Consider the following 17,640-nt stretch of genomic DNA (forward strand, 5'->3'; position numbering starts at 1 on the left):
TCCTCTCTGCCCTGGCCATGACATAACAAAAAAATATGTATAAATAATTTCTTGTTTCTCTCCCACATTTGTCAGTGAGCTGAAAAGTGACAAATAATAAATGAATTTAATTAATATGTATTTAAATTAAATATTTTTGCTTGAACAACTCATTTTATGTTTTATCTTCAACAATTCTTGCAGTTTTTTACATTATTAAAAAAATTGAAGCATGTTTCAAAGTGAAGGCATATTTTAAGTCTCTTAGTTTTATTCTACCCTGGAACTTGTATAAATGGGTGTACAATATGTAGTTCAGCAAAGAGTCCCATTCATTTTCTTTCTCTAACATGCTACTCTAAACACTGCTTTATGTTCTGAATTTTATTTGCCTGCAGCACTTCTAAGAGTTTCAGCTCTGAGGTGAGCTTCAGCCCTGAGCTTCAGAGTGTCAACACTGTCTTGCCGGCCACATTTACTTATTCTTACATTTTCACACCTGTCACCTAAATGATACTAAATGACACCATATGTAAAACAGAAATATAAACTTAAGTTGGAGAAAATTAGATGTTTTTTGTTTCTGGACTAAAACCTGTGCTCTTTCACATAAATGCAATTCAGACAAACACACACATATATATATATATATATATATATGACATTGATAGCTTAAATTTGATAACCACCCAAAAGCAGAATGTGCTGACATCCTATTGCCTGACAGTTGCTAGATTGGAACACAATGTGGATTTCATATGATGTTCTGACTATTTCCTAACAATCAATGTATTCATTTTGTCAAAATTGAAGTTTTTATTCCTGCATCACATTTCACAGTAATGACTTAAAACTACCTGATGACATTTACAGATTACTGATGCCACATGGCGTCAGTTAAACCTCTTCTTTTTTCTTTCTGTTTCTGCCTATTTCCTGCTTTTTGCAACAGTAAATTGGTATTTTAACATTCTTGTGTCAGCGACAGAACTCTCTCAAATACGTAAGTTTAAATTTCCAAAACACTATGTGACATGAAGGGCTATATACACCCAAAATTAGTTATCGTTTGCAGCATTGACTTCACTTTTTAAATACACTACACAGACAGACTGAGCAGCTGAAACGAAACTTGACTGGTCATGATAAAGTTCTTTCTAATGTTGTCCGGTAAGAAAGATTAAATGTGAAAAATATATTTATCATTTTATATCTGATGAAGAAGGCCATTTCTAAGTACTACTGACAGAATTTATGTCAATTTTTTCCTTCCTCTTGATGTCTCCAGTAAACAATTAGAATATGTTTTGTTTCTCAAGGAGGGAGGCAACGGGTGGAAATTAATGTACTACCTCTTTTCTGTGTGAATAATACTCCAAACACTTGAAAATAGAAACTAAGTTCACAATCCACAAATTAGAAATACCAGTTTCTGACTTTCCCCAGGAATTAAAAAAAAAAAAGACTGAGAGTGAAACACAGTTATTATTAGGTTGTTTGGTTCATCACGTTTCATGTAAGTTAGAGTAATGGCCACAGGTTGAGGACAGAGGCCAGCTGAGTCCACTCAGCCTTTTTTAGCAATTTACTACTAACTTATGCTCAGCATGGTCAGAGAATTAACTTATCAATATATTCTTATACTAATAGTGAAATATTGATCTTTACCCCTTGTAAACTCCATTTTATAGAACCTTGGTGCATCCTGTATGGGGCCCCAAAAAAACCTGGCCATTGAAAGATTAACTTTGCTCACGCTGAAGGAGGAATCAAGAATAGTGTTCAGCTGCATCAATCGCTCTGTATGTTCTACCACAAATATCATTATACCCGTCAGCTCAGAGAAAATGCATAAACAATGCTACATAGTAACAAAAGGCACAATCTATGTGACTCTCAAGATGGCATTACTGGTTTCAAACTAATAGTTGCATAAAGGAATGATACACATTTCATTAAACAAATAGCAGTAAACAGCCTGGCAAGTGAGCTACTGCAGTGACATGTTCCACAGGCTTCATTTTTTAAATGTCCAAAAGAGTTTTGAAAATGCTACAGAAACAACAGAGATTCCCTCCCTCTGCATGCACAGAAAATAGACTGAAAACATGAAAAAAGATCTAAATTGTAATCTTAGAATTGCAGAGTTTTGAATTCCAAGAACTCGGGAACTGTTAGGCTTCAGAGTGAAGGCTTCTCCGGCGGGGAGCTGAGAAGCAGGTTTACCAAGCATGCACATGCTCTGAGGCTCAAACAAGGAGACCTGGTCAGTAACTGCCTTCTCTTAACCGAGTTTGTAATTCTGGAGAGTCCACTCTCCCTCCCCAGGGAGTGACACTTGTCGTGAGTTTAGATGGAACAACAAAAGGTTACTCATACAGTAAGTAACTCTTGCTGCCTGAATCAAAGAATGACCTGCACGTTGCTTTTCAAAGGGGAAATGTGATTTAGATATTCAGCTGAAATGGGACAACAGCCAGAATGAATAAATAGAGGAATAAAATCAAATTGGCATGTACTATGGGAACAGATTCACATTTAAAAAAATGGAAAGTCAAAAAGAAAGGCATAGGATGGCAAATATACTCCGAATACCCTGCGAAATCAGAACAAGAGCTACATGCTCACAAATACTTTGGGAGACGAGATGAAGAAGGAATGGTTAAAACAGTAGTGACCCTGCAGGGCAAAGCATTTGGTGATGAGTCTCAGTGCTGATGACAGGCAGGAGCATAACCTAAAAGCAACAAAATGTATTACTTCTCACTGTTTAAGAAAAACACCTGACAAGGCCATTTCATGTACTTTGGCTGTCTCGCACTCTCTGGCATACGGTTGTAGAACTGACAACCCAAAGGAACGCAAAATCTGCGATAAAAAGGGGAAAAGTAACTTTCAAAAAGTTGCAGTGGTAAAGAAATACATGGCAAACAGAACTAAGAATTGGTACAAAAATATTTTCCTCAGAAATGTCCAGTACCGAGAATTCTCTCCCTCTGCGAGGGGAACACCCATTCCTGTGACCTGTACAAAGCAAAACACTCAAGCACTCTTTGGGAAACACCCATTACACACCCCCAGCAGCCACTCTTTCTGTAACTTGCACCTCTCATTCTCCAGCGGGCTTAAGAGTCAATATTGTCTTGCAAACACAAATGTGCATTAAAAACTTGCAACAGCTTTGAGAAGCCAGTCTCTCCTCTCCTCTTACTTAAGTCTTCTCTCACCCTGTCTCTATCTGCCCTTCCTGCACAGAGCTGTAAACACATCAAGGCTCTTTTCACCCCAAGTATGATGAGCCTGTCTGTACTCTTCTGTAATTCTGAGGACACCACGGTTTAGAATTTCTATTTTTCTCCTCTGCAGCATAGTATAGGATAGACATGTTCACAAACAATCAATGAGGAAAAAAAAAGTCATGGTACCACTCTTGAAATATTCATTTTCATTCATGAAAATATTCCGGTGTAGCTGTTACTTTATCCAGATTTATTTGCTTAAAGTTTTAGAAGGGCTTTTTTTCTGGCTGCTTACTAAATAGCTTTGTAAAGAGCATTATTTTTGTTAAATTATATTGTTCAGTAACTCTTGTGCATATCACTTGGCATTATGTGCATCTGATTTTCAAGGGTCAGCATGTGAACAGATACATTTTAGCAACATTTATTACATGAGAAGGTAAGCCAATATTTTCAGTATCTGCAAAAGAATGTATACACTGCAGAAGTACCGACTGATTGTTGTTGGTGGGTTTTACCTCTTTGCCTTTAAAGATATCATTACATATGCTTCGTGAAGGATGTTTCTTTTATTTCCTTCTAGTCTGAAAATGCTATCAGAAATGAAAATCCCATGTTCTCCACATGTAGACATCAGAGTGATAATTCTCCCATTCTAGTGAAACACGCTTTTTTTTTCCGTCTCTCTTCTATAATAAGGATGTTAATGACCCTTCCAGCTAAAATAAGTTAAACAAATTCTGTCTCTTCTTAACTTCTATGAAAACAAAAATAATTTTTGTAGTTTATTTTAACAGACTGGCACAATCTCAAGGCTTAATACTAAAGCATTCATCTGTGGATATGTCTTGCATGTTTATTATTTTGTTTGCAATATTAACGCTAGAACACAGAAGCAAAACAAGTGTATCATTGTCTCTGGTTACTTGCGATAAGTATCATGTCTGAAATGACCTCATCACATACGGTATTTCCATACTCAGGATTTCTCTGCAAGTTCTTAACACGTTGTGGTTGGATGTTTTTGTGAGAGAGCAGTAAAAGCAGGCTACTCAACACGTGCTAGGGAGCCAGGAGCTGAGGGTGAACATAGGGCAGGCAGGGCAGTGTCCTTGCTGAACAGGGCACAGCCCCACAGTACCCAAACAAGAAAATCAAGCAGGTCTGGTGACAAGAATCAGGGCCCACTGACAGTCCTGTGATTGCCAGAAAATCCTGTAGCAATTCCAGACAAATCAGGTGAAGCCAGTAAGTCAAGTTAGCGGTTCAGGGTTGGGATCAGCAAGGCTCGTGGCTGGGCATAGGCGTACCTCAAGCAAGGACCAAGGGCAAGAACCTGAGCCTGAACATGTCTCCGGAGCCAACGGATGGGGGAAAGATCATGACAAGGCTTCTCCCAGCTCTGTCTCACAACTCAGCTCATTTCTCAGCCAGCTGCTCCCAGGTTACACAGCTGTACTGTATCAGAGCTGGCTTTGAGCACCGGCAGCCAAGCCTCTGGGAGTGGGGGGACAGGTCGCAGGGCCTGTGGGTGCACTCCGGGCACTGACAGGTTTTTTTCTCATTTTCTAAAGGTTATAGTTTTAGGAATTCTATAAAAAATGATAATTCATTTCTGATGGTAACAGAATTAGATTATTCATCGATAAGTTGTTTGAAAGGATACTAAAAGGGCATCCCCAGTTTCTGATGTTCTTCATAATCTGTTTTTTAAATCTTTGCATGGCCTGTTAGTCAAGGAGATGCCTGTTTTCCTTCTAGAGGCAATTACAAAGTAGATCATAAACTACTGGCTACAACTTAAAACGTTAATTCAAGTGCCAAAAGTCTGCACACTGAGTTTAAAGGTTTTCCTTTTGATAGAAACACATGGGAAACAAAATGTTTCCATATGAATGACTTTTTTCTTTAATTCACTTTTAAACTCCCACACATTTGCATGCTGGAAACACACAAATATGAAGAGAAGTCTAAGACTTCACAGTCAGTTGTCCAAGAGTTAGAAAACATAAAAATTAAGGTAGCTTATTCAAGCTTATATTAGAAATCACAAAGGCCAAAGGAAGACAGATGAGCATTCTCAACTATGACGTTTTCAATGTGTCGTTTTCTGTGTGCTTCATTTTTAGAACTTGAAGGGACCTACTGAAACATGTCATTTGGTCCCCTGTTCTCACTGGCAACACCATCACCTAACCCGTATCAATAATTAATCAAGCTGCCTGCATAAAATAGATTTTTTGTGTGTGGCAATCTTATGGGTAGGTGGTTCCCAATCAGCAAGAATCAGAGTGAAAAATCTTTGAGCTACCCTGAGGCTGTTTGGTTTTGCTTGCCTGTTTTTCTGTCAGCCTACTGTATCAATATTATTAACGGAAAATTTGTAAGCAGAAATCAAGATCACGTCACATATGGTCCTAAAATAGAAAATATATCGGGAATTTACTTTTAGCTTAAGTTCATTGATCTTTAGTGCTAATAATCTATATGTGTTGATATTTTAGTCAGTTCTTATTGTAGTATGTTAGCAATAATTCCTTGATGTCTATGAAAAGCCTTTCATAGTTTTAAATAAGAAAGTCTAGAGCAGTACTTTTCTGAAATTATACTGATCTATATCAATTGCTTTTCTTTAATGTACTGAAGAAACAGTATATTTTTTTTTTCCCCTTGTTGGATTACTAGATCTTTTTAAGGGTTTCTGTAGCACAACCTCAATGTTAGAACATTTTGGTGTACATATTCTGAACACTTTTTTTAATTAATAACAATCAAAACTGATGAAAAATACATGTAGCTGGGATTTTAATTTTGATCATATTCTCATAAAAAGTGCCAGAGTGTTGAGAAACACATGACCAGATGTGTTGTCCAGGTGTCGGTAGCTGTGGGGTTGCTGGGGTGGCTTCTGTGGGAAGAGGCCAGGGGCTGTCCTGTGTGGACCACAGACAGTTCTAGTCAGCTCCAGCAGACCCACTGCAGAACACAGCTGAGCCTGTCAGCCAAGTGTGGCACCTCTGTGAAAAAGTATTTAAGGAAGGGCAGAAAACAGTGGACAGAGAGACAAAGAGGGAACAAAAAGAGGGAGAAACAGCTGAGTGAATACCAAGGTCAGAGAAAAAGGAGGGGGAGGAGGTGCTCCAGGTGTCAGAGCAGAGATTCCTTGCAGCCCATGGATGACCCATGGCAAAGCAGATGGACATTCCTGAAGGAACTGTGTACCTGTGAAAAACCCATGCTGGAGCAGAGGAAAAGTGTGAAGAGGAAGAAGTGGCAGAGAGAAACTGCTATGTACTGACTGTAGCTCCCCCACCCCCTTGCACGACTTGTAGGGGTAGAGGAGTCTGGAGTGAAGGAGTGAAGTCAAGCCTGGGAAAGTGGGGGGAAAGATGTTGTTTTAATGGTTGTCTTTCTGTTTCTCACTACCTGAATCTATTTCAATTGGCAATTTTCCCCAAGTCGAGCCTGTTTTGCCTGTGACAGTAACTGGTAAGCAATGTCCCTGTCTTTATCTCGACCCATGAGCTTTCTCAGCCTATTTTTTCCCTCTGGCCTGCTCAGGAGGGGGACTGAATGAGCAGCTGGGTGGGAGTTTGGCTTTTAGCCAAGGCTAACCCACCACAACAGATTTTATAAATAATTTCAAATTACTTTAAATTTTAAACCAAAATATTTTTTTGTTGTATCTTCCTATCACATCCTAGATTACTGTATAGTGTAATATAGCTTAAGAAAGACGAGCAAATACTGGAGAGAGTCCAGCAGAGGGCTACAAAGATGATCAGAGGACTGGAGCATCTCCCTTACTAGGAGAGGCTGAGGGAGCTGGGTCTGTTTAGCCTGAGGAAGAGAAGACTGAGGGGGGATCTTATCAACACTTACAAATACCTTAGAGGTGGGTGTCAAGGGGATGGGGCCAGACTCTTCTCAGTGGTGCCCATCAACAGGACAAGGGGCAACAGGCACAAACTGAAACATAGGAAATTCCATCTCAATATGAAGAAAGACTTCTTTACTTTGAGGGTGATAGAGCACTGGAACAGGCTGCCCAAGGAGGTTGTGGATTCTCCTTCTCTGAAGATATACAAAACCCGCCTGGATGCGACCCTGTGCAACGTGCTATAGGGGAACCTGCTTTGGCAGGGGGTTGGACTAGATGATCTCCAGAGGTCCCTTCTAACCCTAACCATTCTGTGATTCTGTGATTCTGTGATTCTGTCAGTCTTAGAGTAAAGTTTTCCTTAATCCTTTGCCCACTAATTTTCTGAATCAGCTTTTCCTGCACGTGTTATTTCCCTTATGTTGTTAACTGTTGGCTTCAGGGAAATTCTCCTTATTGTAGTATTTATGATTTGACTGTTTCTGGCTAATGTTAAACACTGTCTTCAGTGTAGGATTCTGTACTAACCCTTAGCTTCTATTTTTTTGATTCTACCTACTGCTGGAAGGCAGAAAAAAAGTATTATTCCTTCTACTTTGCAGCTGAAAAGTAAGGCTTAATCCATTTGCTAGTAAGAATTTAATAAACCATGGTCTATTTTTGTGAAATCTGCACAATATTTTAACTAATTTAAACCATAAAAACCTACCTAAATGGATAGGACTGGCACATGATTTTAACTCTATATACAGTTTTGTGAGACACCTGAATATGATTCCTTTAATATTCAGAGAACAAAACAGATCCATTATTCACACAGCTTGGAATACTATAAAAGATTTTGATTAAGTACATGAAATCAGTATTACCATCAATACGTCAATAACCTCTAACAAGCTATTTTAAATTCATTTACTCCACAGAAAGTGAATTGTTAAAAACAAAAAGAACACTTTGTAGAAAAGCAATAGCCATTTTTTTGCTGTATCTGTGTCTTAGTAGAAAAAGAAAAGCCTTCAGGTAGATATGTTATTTAAATATAGTAATTCTTAAAAAAAATCATAACATATGGTTTTCTTTTGCTTTTATAATAATCTGCTAGTACATAAACTCTCACTATACAATAGACAAGAAAGATATTACTTTGCTTTCAGATGTGTAGGATACTTAGGCAGCTCTTAAAAAAATAAAGAAGTAAATATCCAGATATTGTTTTCTCAGATTGAATATCAAGGCTGATGTTCTTGAAATGCATAGTTATCCTACTAAAAGATGAAGCCTGAGATCTTGGAGAACAAAAGGGAACACTTCTTTTTTGGAAACAAATTACACAGTGAATGTGTCACCTCCTGTCACTTGTCAAAGACGTAACCAAGAAATATCTGTCACTCATTTGTAGTTTATATCTGAGTAATCTAATCCACTATGCAATTAAATGCCAAGAAAGGAAGTAAACAAAAATGTTACATTCTTCAAAGCATTAAATATTTAAAACAGCCTAAAGGAAAAGGAGGAAACATAAGGATCATACGCCATAATCAGAGTTTCACTGACATACTGCTACAGTAGAACATTCTGCCTCTAAAAACAAAGAGAACACACTAGCAGTCATTTAAAGTTTGATATTTTTGACATGGCATTAATACAACAAAAGCTTTGTCTTAAAACATAAAACTCATATTAATCTAAATAAAGCTTATGGAATGTGCCAGGTGGACTTTCTCGATGATTCTAATAACCAACCAGGTTCAGAATAAAACAGGACAAATAGTGAAAATAAAAATTTTTACACTTCCTAATATTTTCATTTTACCTCTGGAGGGAGACACTTCCCGGAGGTAAACAATGAAAGGTCAAGAGACTACAGGTGTAAGTTGCAACAAAGAAAATTTCAACTGAAAGTAATAAGAAAAAAAATGACATAAAGATAGCTCAGCACTGGAATGGGAGCCCAGAGAGATTGTAGAATCTTCAATCCCACATGGCCCTGGGTTACCTGGGCTACTCTCAGTTGGCCTTGCCTTGGCAGGACATTGCAGCAGATGGTCTCCCCATCTTATTTTTTCTAAGTCCTTAAACGTCATAACTTTCTTTTCATAGCAAAACAAGAAGACCAGTAACATGCAAAGGCAATGGTATCTTGACGCAGAACAAATTTAACAGTGTTTACCAGTGTTTCCCTAGTGGCTGGTCAAATGAATAACCCTTCTGCTCTCTAGTGACAGTATTTCCTAGAACTCCTCTAATGGTAATAGGAATTTAGACAACAAAGCTAGTGTATAGGCACCTACACATAGACCTGTAAATGTAGATATCGTAACCTTAACTGAATCTCATCCTGTGTAGCAGACCTCTACATCTCAGCTAGCCATTCTGGATTCCCTTCATAGCACTTGGAAAGAAGCATGAAGTTCAGATCATAATTCAGATGACCTTTTACAGATAATTACGTTTGAAGCATCTCTTTTGCTCTAAGGAGGGTTTGCTATAGAGTGACTACCAACCAACCTGATTTAGATAAATCAATGCCTATAAAGTCCTGGAGTTCGGGAGCATATTAGGCTTCTGAGTGCTCCTAGGACATGATCAAATATCATACAGTTAAGCTATTTCCACCACTTCCTTAAATATTAAATTGGATGCTGTATTTTCCCTTCCATCCTTGATTAGGGATATCTTAAATGAAACTTATAATATACTAGTATTATTACCCAACACAAAGGATGCTCTTAATATACAGAGGATATGTACCTCAACTTGTTTTCTCTTTAGGTAAGTAAAGTCTGCTTATTGCTTTCTTCAGTCAATAATTAGTTTCAGTAGACAATATAACATCAGTTACATAACATAATGTAACATGAGAGAAAGCTCATTTCTGTACATGAAAAGAGAATATTTTAATTAAATACACTGAATTTCATGTAGACTTCAGTAGTATAATCTCCATATAACATCTGATGAGCAATATTCCATAACAACTATAAAGTATATATGAAAGCCTTCAGGCAGTTGCTAGAGGATTACCTTTACTTTGCCCTTGTGATACTCGTGTGCCCTAACAGATAATTTACAAACAGAATTCAAAGAACTAACTTCAGTAAATAAGTAAAAATATTTAAAAATATATAAATCATTAAATGTATCTAAGGCTATTGTTATCACCTACAGCTCCAGGCCTTCCACAGAGTAAATTAGGTTATCTTCAACAATGAAGAGGAGAACTCCTCTAAGATCTGTAGTGTAGTTAAACAGATACAGTGAACTACCACAGTGACGAAATCTGTAAGAAATTATAAGCACAGAAAACTTCTAAGAACTTTAACATCCCCATTAACAAAGTTTTCTGTAGCATCAAATCTACTTGTTCCAATCTTAGTTTGTTTCATCAAAGTAAATTGATAGCTTCTTGTTTTCCTGCTAGCTGAGCCATAAGGCACTTGATTTTATTTTTTTTCTGTGAACTCTGCACTTCGAGGCAATGATTAGAATACAGTCTATTTTACACAGCAATCTCTTCTTAACGTTGTAAACCAGGCTGCACAACTGAATGGAGAATATTAAGGAAACTTTTTAGGAATGAAGTACAGAGAATGCAGAAATGTGCCTTATACATTGTATTTAAAGGATGAGACTATAGGTGGGAGTTTCGCAGCACTACAGACTGAAGATGGTATTTACTATAGGATCAGCTAATGCTCTTGTACAAGATTTTTGGCCATGACATTGCTCTGTGTTGGGGTATGCATTTGCAGGTGTACATGAGGATTACTGCCATTACAAGGGCTTCACAAAAACAGTGCACAGAGAAACCTTTAGTCTGGGCAATTCAAAGAAATTCATATGTATTCACACAGCTTTATTTCCTTCCAGGGTTCCTTCCTCAATTACTATTAACCATGGTAGGCTATACAAATATTTCAGAAGATACTAATTATATTTTTAAAACTAAGTGCAAAATAAGGATACTTTGATATGCCTGTTGTTACAAGAAGAATAGTAACAGACCAAGCAAAGTTGATGGGCATTTTGTCATTGAACACTCAAAGGCCAGGATTTCATATAGTACTACAATTAAGGGGTAGGACTGATCTACCCTAACAGTTTAAAACTAAGCCTGATAAACTACTACTTGTCAACTTACATTCTTATCAGTCAGCAGAAAGAAACAGTGCTGGAAGTCAGTTCTCCTCACCTAGCCAGGTTAGGAAAAGCTGAAATGATACATGCATTTCCTATTTCTCTCCATTGACCAAAAGAAAAGGTCTGGATGATTAGCTCAGGCTTAGCTATCTAGAGTTAGTTGAGGTAGATCTCACCTTCATAACGTTTAGGTTTTTTTCTTTGGAAACTTCCCACATTCACAGAATCACTGTTTAATGAGGAACAATGCCTCTCCTATCTACCAGAAAATAGGTAACACTGATAACATTAGAGTCATAAAAATCCACTGTTCCATATAAATTCCTTCAATGTAGACACTTTGCCAAGAAACTAGCAAATATTTTTCTTTTTTTTTCTTTTTTTTTCCCAAATCTATTTCATTTTGCAATCAAACAAAAAGAGAGACAAACCAATGAAAGAGGAAGCATTTTCTGATAGATCTGCATTAATAATTCCAAGTAAGCAGACTACATTTTGTTGTATGCTACATGCTTGTTGTATGCTACATATTAAATACCACATCAACCAAAATATTTGGAGCATTTAGACACCAAATCTCTGCATTTTGCAAGGCAATTAAATTTTTAGAAGTTAATACCTGTCTTCTCATTAGAAAAATCCAAAACCAGAGTTCATGAGCTGTGAAGACATTGCCAGGCACCAAGGAAGCAAAATTATGAAATATACCTGTGTATATAGCACACTGTATGTGCTATGGACTAACAGTACAGGACCTGACACTGAGTGTGATTTCCTTGACAGTCTAAGTTAACTTCTCTTTTTAAGTGTTAATTAACAGGATATAACTTAACTTAGTTTATGTTAAAACAGATTTCTTGTATGGAGGCAATGTTGAAATGACACATTTTTACATTACTGCTCATTATTTCTACTTAATACATTTTCCTGTTTAACATTTTTGTCGGTGACAAAACTAGATTCGAAGGGGGATGGGGTGGTAGCTGGGCTTGCACCACTGGGGCAACGCTCTAGTGTTGAGGTAGACCAGGAGGCCCCCCATCCCCCTGGGGTGAAATCAGGGGGTGAATCTGGGATGAAATCGGTGTGCCCAGCTCGCTCCCTGAAATGCCTGTACACCAATGCACGCAGCATGGGGAATAAGCAGGAGGAGTTAGAAATCCGTGTTCGGTCGGGGGGCTATGATCTAGTGGCAATTACAGAGACTTGGTGGGACGCCTCGCATGACTGGAATGTGGTCATGGATGGCTATGTCCTGTTCAGGAAAGACAGGTCGCTAAGGAGAGGTGGTGGAGTTGCTCTTTATGTGAGTGAGCAGCTAGAATGTATTGAGTTCTGTCCAGGGGCGGATCAGGAGCGAGTTGAGAGTTTGTGGGTGCGAATTAAGGGGCAGGCTGGCAGGGGTGATACTGTTGTGGGTGTCTATTACAGGCCACTGGATCAGGATGAGGAGGGTGATGAGGCCTTCTACAGGCAGCTGAGAGCAGTCTCGCAATTACAGGGCCTGGTTGTTGTGGGGGATTTCAACTACCCTGATATTTGCTGGGAGGCCTACTCAGCCAGCCATCCCCAGTCCAGGAGGTTCCTCCAGTGCATTGATGATAACTTTCTGATGCAAATGGTGGATGAGCCAACTAGGAGAGGAGCGCTGCTGGATCTGATCCTCACTAACAAGGAGGGTCTGGTTGAAGAGGTGAAGGTTGAGGGCAGCCTTGGTTGTAGTGACCATGAGATGGTAGAGTTCAGGATCTCATGTGGCAGGAACAGAATAGCTAGCAGAATCGCAACCCTGAACTTCAGGAGGGCCAACTTTGGCCTTTTCAAGCAATTGCTAGGGGAAATCCCATGGGACAGGGTACTAGAAGGTAAGGGGGCCCAAGATAGTTGGTTAGCATTCAAGGACTGCTTCTTCCGAGCTCAAGATCAGAGCATCCCAGCAGGTAGGAAGTCAAGGAAGGGTACCAGGAGACCTGCATGGTTGAACAGGGAACTGCTGGGCATACTCAAGTGGAAGAAGAGGGTGTACAGATCGTGGAAGGAGGGGCTGGCCACTTGGGAGGAATATAAGTCTGTTGTCAGAGGATGTAGGGAGGCAACTAGGAAAGCTAAGGCCTCCTTGGAATTAAACCTTGCAAGAGAGGTCAAGGACAACAGAAAGGGCTTCTTCAAATACATTGCAGGTAAAGCCAACACTAGAGGCAATGTAGGCCCACTGATGAATGAGGTGGGGGCCCTGGAGACAGAGGATAAAAAGAAGGAGGAGTTACTGAATGCCTTCTTTGCCTCTGTCTATACTGTTGGAGGCTATCCTGAGGAGCCCCGGACCCCTGAGGCCTCAGAAGAAGTCAGGATAGAGGAGGAATCTGTCTTGGTTGATGAGGGCTGGGTCATGGACCAATTAAGCAACCTGGATGTCCATAAATCCATGGGCCCTGATGGGATGCACCCGCGGGTGCTGAGGGAGCTGGCGGAAGTCATTGCTAGGCCACTCTCCATCATCTTTGCTAAGTCGTGGGCAACGGGAGAGGTGCCTGAGGACTGGAGGAAAGCGAATGTCACTCCAGTCTTCAAAAAGGGCAGGAAGGAGGACCCGGGTAACTATAGACCGGTCAGCCTCACCTCCATCCCCGGAAAGGTGATGGAGCAACTTGTTCTTGGTGCTGTCTCTAGGCACATCAAGGATAGGGGGATCATTAGGGGCACTCAGCATGGCTTCACCAACGGGAAGTCATGCTCAACCAACTTGATAGCCTTTTATGAGGATGTTACCCGGTGGATAGATGATGGTAAAGCTGTGGATGTGGTCTATCTCGATTTCAGTAAAGCGTTTGACACGGTCTCCCACAGCATCCTCGCAGCTAAACTGGGGAAGTGTGGTCTGGATGATCGGGTAGTGAGGTGGATTGTGAACTGGCTGAAGGAAAGAAGCCAGAGAGTAGTGGTCAATGGGACAGAGTCCAGTTGGAGGTCTGTGTCTAGCGGAGTTCCGCAAGGGTCGGTTCTGGGACCAGTTCTATTCAATATATTCATTAATGACTTGGATGAGGGATTAGAGTGCGCTGTCAGCAAGTTCGCTGATGACACAAAACTGGGAGGAGTGGCTGATGTGCCGGAAGGCTGCGCAGCCATTCAGAGAGACCTGGACAGGCTGGAGAGTTGGGCGGGGAGAAATTTAATGAAATATAACAAGGGCAAGTGTAGAGTCCTGCATCTGGGCAAGAACAACCCCATGTACCAGTACAAGTTGGGGACAGAGCTGTTGGAGAGCAGCATAGGGGAAAGGGACCTGGGGGTCCTAGTGGACAACAGGATGACCATGAGCCAGCATTGTGCCCTTGTGGCCAAGAAGGCCAATGGCATCCTGGGGTGTATTAGAAGGGGTGTGGTCAGCAGGTCGAGAGAGGTTCTCCTCCCCCTCTACTCTGCCCTGGTGAGGCCGCATCTGGAGTATTGTGTCCAGTTCTGGGCCCCTCAGTTCAAGAAGGACAGGGAACTGCTAGAGACAGTCCAGCGCAGAGCCACGAAGATGATTAAGGGAGTGGAACATCTCCCTTATGAGGAGAGGCTGAGGGAGCTGGGTCTCTTTAGCTTAGAGAAGAGGAGACTGAGGGGTGACCTCATTAATGTTTATAAATATGTAAAGGGCAAGTGTCAAGAGGATGGAGCCAGGCTCTTCTCAGTGACATCCCTTGACAGGACAAGGGGCAATGGGTGCAAGCTGGAGCACAGGAGGTTCCACTTAAATTTGAGGAAAAACTTCTTTACGGTGAGGGTGACTGAACACTGGAACAGGCTGCCCAGAGAGGTTGTGGAGTCTCCTTCTCTGGAGACATTCAAAACCCGCCTGGACGCGTTCCTGTGTGATATGGTCTAGGTAATCCTGCCCCGGCAGGGGGATTGGACTAGATGATCTTTCGAGGTCCCTTCCAATCCCTAACATTCTGTGATTCTGTGATTATGTGATTCTGTGACATGGACAGTGGGATTGAGTGTATCCTCAGCAAGTTTGCTGATGACACCAAGCTGTGAGGTACGGTCGACACGCTGGAGGGAAGGGATGCCATCCAGAGGGACCTTGACAGGCTTGAGAGCTGGGCTCCTGTGAACCTTATGAAGTTCAACAAGGCCAAGTGCAAGGTCCTGCACGTGGGTTGGGGCAATCCCAAGCACAAATACAGGCTGGGTGGGGAATGGATGGAGAGCAGCCCTGAGGAGAAGGACTTGGGGGTGACGGCTGAGGTGCTCAACATGAGCTGGCAATGTGCGCTTGCAGCCCAGAAGGCCAACCATATCCTGGGCTGCATCAAAAGCAGCGTGGCCAACAGGTCGAGGGAGGTGATTCTGCCCCTCTACTCTGCCCTCGTGAGACCCCACCTGGAGTACTGTGTCCAGCTCTGGGGGCCCCAACATAAGAAGGACATGGAGCTGTTGCAGCGAGTCCAGAGGAGGTCCACGAAGATGATCAGAGGGCTGGAGCAGCTCTTAGGAGTTGCTGAGAGTTGCTGAAGACAGGCTGAGACAGTTGGGGTTGTGCAGCCTGGAGAACAGAAAGCTCTGGGGAGACCTTATAGCAGCCTTCCAGTGCCTGAAGGGGGTCTACAGGAAAGCAGGAGAGGGACTTTATGCAAGGGCATGTAGTGATAGGACAAGGGAGAACAGTCTTAAACTGAAAGAGGGTAGATTTAGATAAGATATTAGGAAGAAATCCTTTTCTGTGAGGGTGGTGAGACACTGGAACAGGTTGCCCAGAGAAGTTGTGGATGCTCCCTTCCTGGCAGTGCTTAAGGCCAGGTTGGATGGGGCTTTGAGCGACCTGGTCTAGTGGAAAGGTGTCCCTGCCCATGTCAGGGGGGTTGGAACTAAGCCCAAACCATTCTATGATTCTATGATTCTGTGATTCCTCAGTGTTATGATGAGCCACATACAATGTTAAGGCAACCTATTTTAGTCAAAAGCAATGCTAGAAATCTCACTTCAGAACCCTTATCTAAGTTTGGAACTAGCAAATAACAAACCCTTTTTTTCAATACAGGTCCTGTCTCTATAACATATTAAGCATACTTCATAATATAAATCTAGCTATAATATTCTCTCAATACAAAACCAAACCAATACTAATATTTTTGAATAAGTGATAATTTTTGTATGCATTTCCATTCAGATCATTTGCAGAAATTTATTTATTTAACAGTCTGCCACTGGAAAAAATATACTTGGAGGCTATACATAACTCTCATGTTAAATGAAACAAAATGTGAAACCTGGTCCTCACATTGTTAAATTAATTGCTTTAAAAGCTTCTGAATTACTGCAGTTTTTCTGCTTTGAATTTACATTCTAGCATCTCCATATCAAGGAGCAAAAGCAGATCAGACAATGACCACTGCCACTATCATTTGTTAGTTGTTCCAGCCTAAGTGCACTGAAAACTTTTGTGACTCCAAATCATCTTCCTTCCTTTCATCTCCAAACTAATATAGGTCCACTGGCTTCAGTGCTGAGTTAGTCAAATCAATATCCATCCTTTTTGTTTTTATGTCACGTTCAACAAAAGCATTCCAGAAGCTGAAGAGCTGACTTACCGTTTTCTTCCAAGTGCATCAGAAGGATGCTGCTAGATTCGGTTCCTTCTATGGCATAATCAAGTGCAATGTTTCCATTAACATCTTGCAGCAGCACATTTGCTCCAGCCTACAGACATGAATTAAAAACATTTTAGGATTTTTAGTAAAATCTTGAAACAGTACTGGGGTTCTTATACATTCCCATTCAAAAACATTTCAAAGCTGGGGTTCTTAGCAGGCTGATTATAATGTGAACCAAACCAAACCCAACCCCACAAAAAAGTAAAGACAAAATAAAGGACTCTTGAATGTCAAAAAGGGCTGGCTTTGCTTGGGGCAGCTGACTTTGTTGCCACTCTAGCTGTCCAGCCTGCCTTTACTGCACAGATGTCCGAGCTGCTCATCAGTGAGTTTTGGAACCACCACCATTTCCAGCACAGCATTTTAAAGTAAGCTGTCACCGATTAGTCTGCCTTAAAACACTACACAGTAAACAGCAGTGGTTCACAAGCTGACTGACAAGCAGCACAGACACTCATGTGGTAGGGATGGGTAGACAGCTGGTAAGGGTAACCTTGTGAGCCGGCCCAACCTCTTATGGCCTCATCCATCAATCCAACCTCAAAGAGACCCATCCCTTGCTAAATAAAATCGCCATTTGTCACCAACTGGAGACAATGAAAGTGAGCTTGATGATTTCAACTGTAGTCCCTAAAGGACCCAACCGGACATTTCTGTAAGTTTCATTCAAAATTCAATATAAAGGACAGACAACTAAAAGGAGCCGTTGGAGGGGGGTGGCAGGGGGGAGGGGGAATGGGAATAGATTAATGAGAAG

The 17,640-nt window shown here is 40.9% G+C and overlaps 1 protein-coding gene across 1 annotated transcript in view; it reads right to left on the reverse strand.

Annotated features, from left to right (window-relative positions):
* MYO16 (myosin XVI) overlaps window positions 1-17,640 on the reverse strand; it is a 324,197-nt gene that overhangs the window by 222,795 nt on the left and 83,762 nt on the right. Inside the window, exon 4 of the mRNA XM_068425451.1 lies at window positions 16,821-16,929. Within this exon, the coding sequence (XP_068281552.1) occupies window positions 16,821-16,929 (109 nt within the window). The remainder of the gene's footprint in view (window positions 1-16,820; window positions 16,930-17,640) is intronic.

Source organism: Nyctibius grandis, chromosome 2 (assembly GCF_013368605.1).
Source record: "Nyctibius grandis isolate bNycGra1 chromosome 2, bNycGra1.pri, whole genome shotgun sequence".
In the NCBI taxonomy this organism is placed as follows: Eukaryota; Metazoa; Chordata; class Aves; order Nyctibiiformes; family Nyctibiidae; genus Nyctibius; species Nyctibius grandis.